General features: G+C 35.0%; 1 protein-coding gene across 1 annotated transcript; it reads right to left on the reverse strand.

The window, feature by feature from the left end:
- Positions 1-567: 567 nt before the first annotated feature.
- Positions 568-3,797, reverse strand: LOC139871973 (EIN3-binding F-box protein 2-like). Its single transcript, XM_071859742.1, has 2 exons — positions 3,539-3,797; positions 568-2,997 (listed from the first exon to the last, which is right to left on the reverse strand). Exons 1-2 carry the CDS (start codon positions 3,561-3,563, stop codon positions 1,151-1,153), a joined length of 1,872 nt encoding a protein of 623 aa, XP_071715843.1. The 5' UTR covers positions 3,564-3,797; the 3' UTR covers positions 568-1,150.
- Between the last annotated feature and the right edge of the window lie 4,315 nt (positions 3,798-8,112).

Genomic DNA, 8,112 nt, shown 5'->3' on the forward strand with positions numbered 1-8,112 from the left:
TGCAGTAAATGCAGGGTTGAGGTGGATTCTATAATAATATATATACTTTGAGTTGTGATCGAGTCTGAGACGTATACGGGTCACGACACGTATTAATTAATTCGAATATTATATATATTAAACTATATATATATATAGGGGCAGGATCAATGGGGAAGTAACCAATCGGGGGGAAGCAAAAAAAAAATTTCGTTTTTTTTTAAATTTTCGTCGTGAGTTAAACACTAGGTCGTAGAACCGAAATTGCTTTACCCAAGGACGGGGCGAAAAATTTTATTATCATTATTTTAATATTATTGATCTAAAGTATGCCAAAAATATTATATGAATGTGGGGTAATATGTTCATATCGTTCATTCTAAATGATTATCAAACAGCTTATTTTCATTCAGAGCAAACTTTATTCAGATGCTCTGAACCATTCAGAGCTAAATCATTCAGTTTTATCAAACGCACCTAATTATGGTTTTTTATGAAAAAGTAATGGAATGCATATTAGTATTACTGTGACATAACCATGTAAATCAGGAGGCCAAGATTTATGCATATTGTACATTGCACAATTAGTCACTAAAAATACTTGTACAATACAACTAGTAATGTCATGAGTACAGTACTGATAGAACAACAACATTTCACTACTTTCAAATATATATTACATTAAACATTTAACTTCACTAATCACTATGATCACTAGAAAGAGTACAATTTGAGGTATATCAAGAAGAAGAACCTGGGGAAACAGGACCCTAAAATCCTATCAAAAAACATGGACCATGGTTAAAAAAAAACAACCAATAAGTGTGTTGTTAAATGGCACCAGAAACAAGCATATAGCATTTCTGGTGCCATTTTCCAAAGCCCAAAAACCAGGTGCACCCTCTTTCACCCTCAAACTGCACATCAGAACTAGACCCATATGTGACACATACAACTGATGACTCAAACCATAAGCTAAACTAGACTAGACCCAAAATAAACAGACTAGACACTTCGACCGTACGTGTCTCACCATGACCAGCAGTTGAAAGAATCTCGTGTTTTCGAACGAGACTAAAAGAGTCACAAACGGGCAAAACCCGTTTGTGACAAGAAAACCAACCAACGAGCCAAAGAACCACGAAACCGATACTTGTGTCTTTATTGTAGTTTAATAAAGGATATCGCACCTCCAAAGATTCTCGACTAGCGAATCTACTGCACTCGAGCTGATGAGATTGCATCGTTGGATGTTTAATCCGACTAACGTCTGCCCAAGTTTCTTTAAAAATGGCGTACATTTGTTCGAAATTTTGGAGCAACCTGATACCGATAAAACTTGGAAACCGATTTGAATCCCTTCTGACAAACTAGATAGTCCGCTATCAGTGATGTCACACTTTGAAACATCAAGATCGCTGAGGTAAGCGCAGTTGTCAGCAATTGCAACTAAACTTTCATCAGTAATCTTCCTGCCACCTTCAAGATTCAAACTTTTTAGGGTTCCGCCATGAATCCTTGCAAGATCCACCACTATCTTGTCAGTTAAGTTTACGCAGTTGCTTAAGTTGACTTTTACAAGTCCAACGTTGCAGTTTTCAAAAAGCGGGAATAGATCAGAATCAGTTATTCCATAAAGCCCACTTAGTTCAAGATTTTGTAATTGAGGGCATAACGACCCAACAATCGATAAACTCATGTTTCCAAACCCGGTACAATCTTTGACGGTCAAAGATCGAAGAGATCCAAAATGGGTCAAATCGACGGGTGTTTCTTGAGCTAAATCTTTGATTCCCATACATTTGACTATCGTTAACGACTTCAACTTTGACTTTAGAGCTCCTAAAATCCCGTGTTGACTTATTCGGTTGCATTCTTCTAATTGCATACATTCAAGAGATTCAGCAGCTTTAATGAAAGACAACAATCCTTTATCAGATACAAAGCAACACTTTTTTATCCACATATGTTTCAGCAAACAGCACCCGTTTGCGATCGCTTCGAGGCTCAGATCAGTAACCCCGTAACAGGCAACGATGTTTAAGGACGTCAACGACTGAAGACCTTTTGCGTTACCCATAGCCCAGAACCCTTTCTGAGTTGCGGTTTGAAGACCAATAAGGGTAAGATTGGTAATTGACTTCCCGTAATGCCCGATTACTGCAAGTGAGAAGTCGGTTATGTTTAAAGATTGAAGCTTAACTTTCTTTAAACCCGAAGAAGGTGCAGATAAGAGTGTTGCAACTCCTTGGTCCCCGACACTCGGGCAGTCTTTGATGGTGATCGATTCTAATCTCGGACAGCCTCGGGCAACAGCTTGAAGACTCTCGTTACCGATGTTTTTACAAAACTCGATTGTTAAAGAAGACAAATTCGGGCAGTTTTCTGCAATTGCGGATATCCCCTTGTAGGTAATTAACGGGCAATGAGAAAGATCGAGTTTTTCTAACAAATGGCATTCTTTAGCGATCTCGATTAAAGATTCATCCCCGATTAAAGGTACATTCCATAAAGATAGAGACTTTAACGAAGCGCACCCACGAGCAATCGATGTAAACCCTAATTTGGTAACTTTATTACTTCCCCTGACCGAAAGTTTGCCCAAACCACCACGGGCAGACGTCCCGACTGCAATCGCTGCAAGTCGATTATCGGTTGCTTTTTTTCCTTCTAAACTTCTAGTAAGAAACCCATCATTTTCTTGTGATGACATCATCTCGACGTCATCTGATGATGAACCATTTTCGATCTCTGAGTTCCTAATGGTACTTAAAATTGTGAGCCAACGGTTAGAGACACAAGCCGATGCACTTCGGGCTTGACCATTAGGTAACCGTCTAAAGATTTCGTAAAGACATTCATCAGGAAGGACTTCAATTGAAGGTTTCTTTTCTTCTTCAAAGAAGATGAAATATGACTCGTTGATTCGTTGACGTTTGCAAGTAGGCTCATAGAACGAAAGCAAACGGGTCGAATCTTTTGGGCCGAATGATCGACTGGTGTGATAATCATCGTCTCCTGTAAATTTATACCAGATCTATCAGAATACAGTTTTACCCGGATTCCATAAGTAATAAAACTGACCTACATTTATATTGTTATAATCCAAACAATAAAGTGCAATTTTCTTATTCTTCAAAACCTTACATTATATTTTATTTCTCTATGCAAATGTTTATAGCAAATTTTCTAAATTTATAAGAGCTGGATAAACTAGGTATTATCTTCTAAAAGGTTTAAGCTTTATCAAATACAGTAGTAATCTAATCTAAGGCTTCAAATCATTATCTTAACCCTAAATCTAATATGGAAAAAAATCTAGTTCTGGTTTTGTTCTACTAATCTTATTGGAATTGTAACAAACCTACATGTTTTATCATTTATAATAAGCATCTAGCAGGTCACATGGCAATAATCAAGAAACCCTAATGATCATATCAATTATTTCTAAATCATATAACTAAAAACAAATTAAAAACCAGCCCACATATCAAAATTGCCCAATTTAAGAAACCCATCAAGAATTCATACAATATTAAAGGATAGAAAGCAAACTTACCCCTGTAATTAACCAAAGCAGGCATCTTTGTAATTTGTTGTAATAACCCACCAAAAAGATCAGATCTTTCACCAAAAAACACACAAAGATTAAAAACACAAACTTTTTGATGAAATCTTCTTCAAATTGCATACAGAGAACCCCTCTACAACCCAGTATCAGGGCAAAAAAATTAAAGATTATTTAGATGGTGATAATTTGGTATGTTGTTTAATGTAATGAGTCTGTTGTGGGTTATTGTGATTCTGGTTTATATATATATATATACAAATACAAATACAAAAGGGGATGTATGTAGATAATGGTGAGGTGTTGTAGTCTTTAGATACATCATACACACCTCCCCCTTAAAACAGTCACGGTCATGCATACATTCAGTGAATCTGTTACTCCGTACATTATACCGGCTGTTCCGGTCATTCATATTGAAAAACCCACTTGTGTAGAAAGTGTTGAAAACTGGGTCATTGTCTTTGTAACCGGACGGTGCCGGTAAATTATGTTTAGTGTCACATAATAAATAATTTAAATACATAATGAAAATGAATGTAATGCAGGCTTTATAGCCTTTTTCTTCCAAAATTAGTTTTAAAATATTTCCTGTGGTTATCGGATTAAATTGTTTTTTTTTAACCAACATACATTGTATTTGTATATGTAATTGTAGGCTACATTGTATGTAACTGTGGGCAGGAGATTAATTAGACTGTTTCAATTTTTGATAGTGTCAAAATTAGTTGTGATTAAGACACATTTGTAAAGTGTATCGGATGTTTCAGCTTTAGGAGTTTGCTTGGCGGATGAGTGTGCCGGGTTAAAATTCGGGACTCAAACCGAAGAGGTGCACTTAAATGGTTTAACATCACACGGTGTCAATCCTTATGGTGTTGGCAGCTCTAAGCTGAATGACGGCGCTTGTTCTATTTCTTATTCGATTCCTATGGAGATTAAATCAAAAGAGTGCATTCCTTAGAGTGGTGTTGCTTCTGATACGGGCTCAAAAGGTGGCAGTAGTAGTGGGTCTGCTAGTCTTTTTGGTGTTTCTAATACTGCGAGAACCGATGATGTATTGATATCAAATGGTTTTGATAATAATAAGAAATTGGAGAATAACAAAAGTAAGGTGGTGGCTGAAGATGTAGCGATCAGGGATGCTCAGGAGGATGTTGATGCGGACTAGAACGGACCAGATGTTGGTGGTGTTGATGTGGATCGGAACATTAGCTTTTTCAAGGATCTCGAGGAGGAAGGTTTGCTCCTTCCTTCCGTGTCGGTTATTAGAATTGGTAGCTCTTCGGTAAAGGTTTCATCATATGCGATTGAAAATCGGGCGGGTAAGATATTTAATCGACTGAAGGTTGATGGTGTGATTGTTAAGCCGATCATAAAGACTCGGAAATGTAAAGCGATTGACAGGTAGTTGGTGTTCAGTTTGTTCTTTTTGTGTTGATGGTCGTTGTTTGGTTATATTTGGGTTTTCGTATTAGTTCTTGTATTGGATTGTGTTCCGGGATCATTTTAGTAATCCCCTTGCTCAAGGCTCGGGCTAGTTAGCTTTTGCTCTTTGTTTAGTGATAAGGTTCTTTTATTGTTTCTGAGCCTTGCAGTGCTTTTGGTTTGAGAGTATCTTTGTTCGTCTTTCTCATCAATTGATGAAAAGACTTCGTTTTAATGTTATCGTTAGTTTAGCCAATATATATATATATATATATATATATATATATATATATATATATATATATATATATATATATATATATATATATATATATATATATATATATATATATGATGTCGTGCGAGGTGTACGTGAAATACTATATATTTTTGATACGAAAAGCGATACAAATTACACAAGTTTTAATTATTTATTTACAAATGGGATATACCTAAACCTTGCTACAACACTATAGGCAGTGTACCTAATCGTAGAGTAGTATAGTTTTTAGTAAGTCCAGTTCGTTCCACAGGGAGCGGGCTTATTGCACACTATATTTTTAAACAACTATATTTGTACAAAATATATATAATTATATATAATAATATAATAAAGGGGGTTTACCGTTTAATGACCGGTTTGTCGATTTTAAAACTTTAGTCGCAGTTAAAACCTAATGTAAAATATTAAAAATAAATACAACTTAATTTAAAGCGTAAAGTAAATAACGATAATGAAAATTTCGATAAAATAAATAACAATAATTAAAATGACAATAAATAAAAGTACGAGGAAATATGAAATAAAATATATTATGCTTATTTAAACTTCCGTAACCATGATGGTTGACGTGTTGATTTTAGTTTTATGCTCATGGGTTAATTGTCCTTTGTCCTGGATTATTTAATATGTCCGTCTGGTTTTTGTCCATAACAGTCCATCGGTCATAAATTTAAAGTGCGAGTGTCCTCGTCAAATTATCCTTATACCCGAAGTCAAATATTCCAACTAATTGGGGACTTAAACTGTAACAAGGTTTTAATACTTTGTTTAATAATTACACCAGGATATCAACTGCGTGTAACCCAAGGTTTTAATACTTTGTTATCAATTATGCTAAGTGTCCTTGTACATAATTTCACCCCTGTTTTAATAATTCTAGTGACTATTAATCCATTCCCTTGTCCGGTTAAATGAACGATTATTCGTACATATAAATACCCCGCCCATCGTGTCCGATCGAGTGTATATGGTTATTTATAGGGACGTCCAATTGTAAATCTTTATATTAAAATTAACAAACTATCATTTAGTTAAACAAATATAAAGCCCATTAATAGCCCATAGTCTAATTTCCACAAGTGTCGTTCTTTTGTCCAAACCCCAATTATGGTACAAAGCCCTATTACCCCATCTTTAATTTTTAGCCCAACATCATGATTACTTCGGCTCAAATAAGCATAATAATAACTTAAGCACGAGACATTAATTTAAAAAGGAGAACATAGCTTACATTGATTATTTATCGCGTAGTGGTACACGAACAGAGCTCCGACTTTAAAACCCATAAAAATAACTTTTACATAACCCAAACTAATCTAATATAAAACTAAACTAATTTATAATATATATATATATATATATATATATATATATATATATATATATATATATATATATATATATATATATATATATTATATATTAATACAGAGAGATAGATTGATTTTTGTGTAAAAAAACTCGGCAGAAGCTCGTGCCTTTTATAGGAAATTTCTGAATTTTGCAGCTCCGCGAGTCATGGAGTTTTTGGCCTTCAAACTCCGCGAGTCGTGGAGTTTGATTTTCCAGCTCACATCATTTTGGATCTTTGCTTGTCGATGTTATTAAATAATAATATAATATATATATAATTTTTAAGAATTATTTATATATTATATTTTATTTATGTGCATAGTTGACTTGTAATTTTTGCACCGTTGCGTCGGGCGTTGATAGTTGACTCATGTCCCGGTTCCGGATTTTCGAACGTCCTTGCGTACAATTTAATATCTTGTACTTTGCGTTTTGTAACTTGTACTCTTGTCATTTTTAGACGTTTTTCATCAATAAATTGAACCTTTTGAATTGTATCTTGTACATTTGAGCTTTTTGGACGTTTGTGTCTTCAAATCTTCGTTTTCGCCTTTTGTCTTCGCACTAATTTATTTAAACAATTACAATGAAAATATAATACAATTACATATGAAAACCTATTATTTAGGAGGGATATTGCTATGAAATATATGTTCCTTTTTAGTCTTATCAAATATCCCCACACTTGAGCGTTGCTTGTCCTCAAGCAATACAGAACTTGAAATAAAAACATACATGAATCACTTATTTATTCATCACACTTTGTACATCAGTGATTTTGATATGGTGGTATAAACAATGATAGTAACGATTGAACCATGGTTAAAGGTGGGTGTGTCATCCACAGTTGCCTCGGGTTTAGGTCAACGACACTTGCAATCAAATAGCCGATTTACTTTCGGTTTCCAAAGCAAAGTGCATATTTGAAAGGCGGTTTACAGTCCCACATGACTATGAAAATGTAGATCCTTAAGGAAATTGGATCTTTATGAAAATATTTGTTCTTTTGAAAATTCAATCTAGCTTTTACCCTAGATAAGTTTTCCGGAATAACCCTTCACCGGTGTTTGCAAATTCTTTTTGTGGGTTTGGTGGGTTTCATATTTGAAATTTTTAGCTTAAAACTTGTGATTTTGTGTCACCCACTTGCTAACCTTGTATTAGGAAAGCAACACGTCCAGTTTACTTGTCCCGTATATTACCTTTCGGCAAACTACCATCCGGTTGTAAAGGAAAGCGATGAACAAGCAACTGTTAAGGCAATGTCCCGTGACATGCTTTTGATTATGGTCTATAAACGTGTCGGACGCAATTACTATCCTTTGTAGGAGCAATAGTAAAGCTCACTCTTATAATTTTTCGGTCTGGCACAAGGTCCTGTCTTCGACCATGCTATGCAACCACCGTTCTTACGGTTGACACCCGATTTGGTTCAGGTGACCTAATGAATTCCAGGTGAATTCCTAGGATTTTACGTTCAATGGTAATGAACGCATTGAAA

Source organism: Rutidosis leptorrhynchoides, chromosome 10 (assembly GCF_046630445.1).
Source record: "Rutidosis leptorrhynchoides isolate AG116_Rl617_1_P2 chromosome 10, CSIRO_AGI_Rlap_v1, whole genome shotgun sequence".
In the NCBI taxonomy this organism is placed as follows: Eukaryota; Viridiplantae; Streptophyta; class Magnoliopsida; order Asterales; family Asteraceae; genus Rutidosis; species Rutidosis leptorrhynchoides.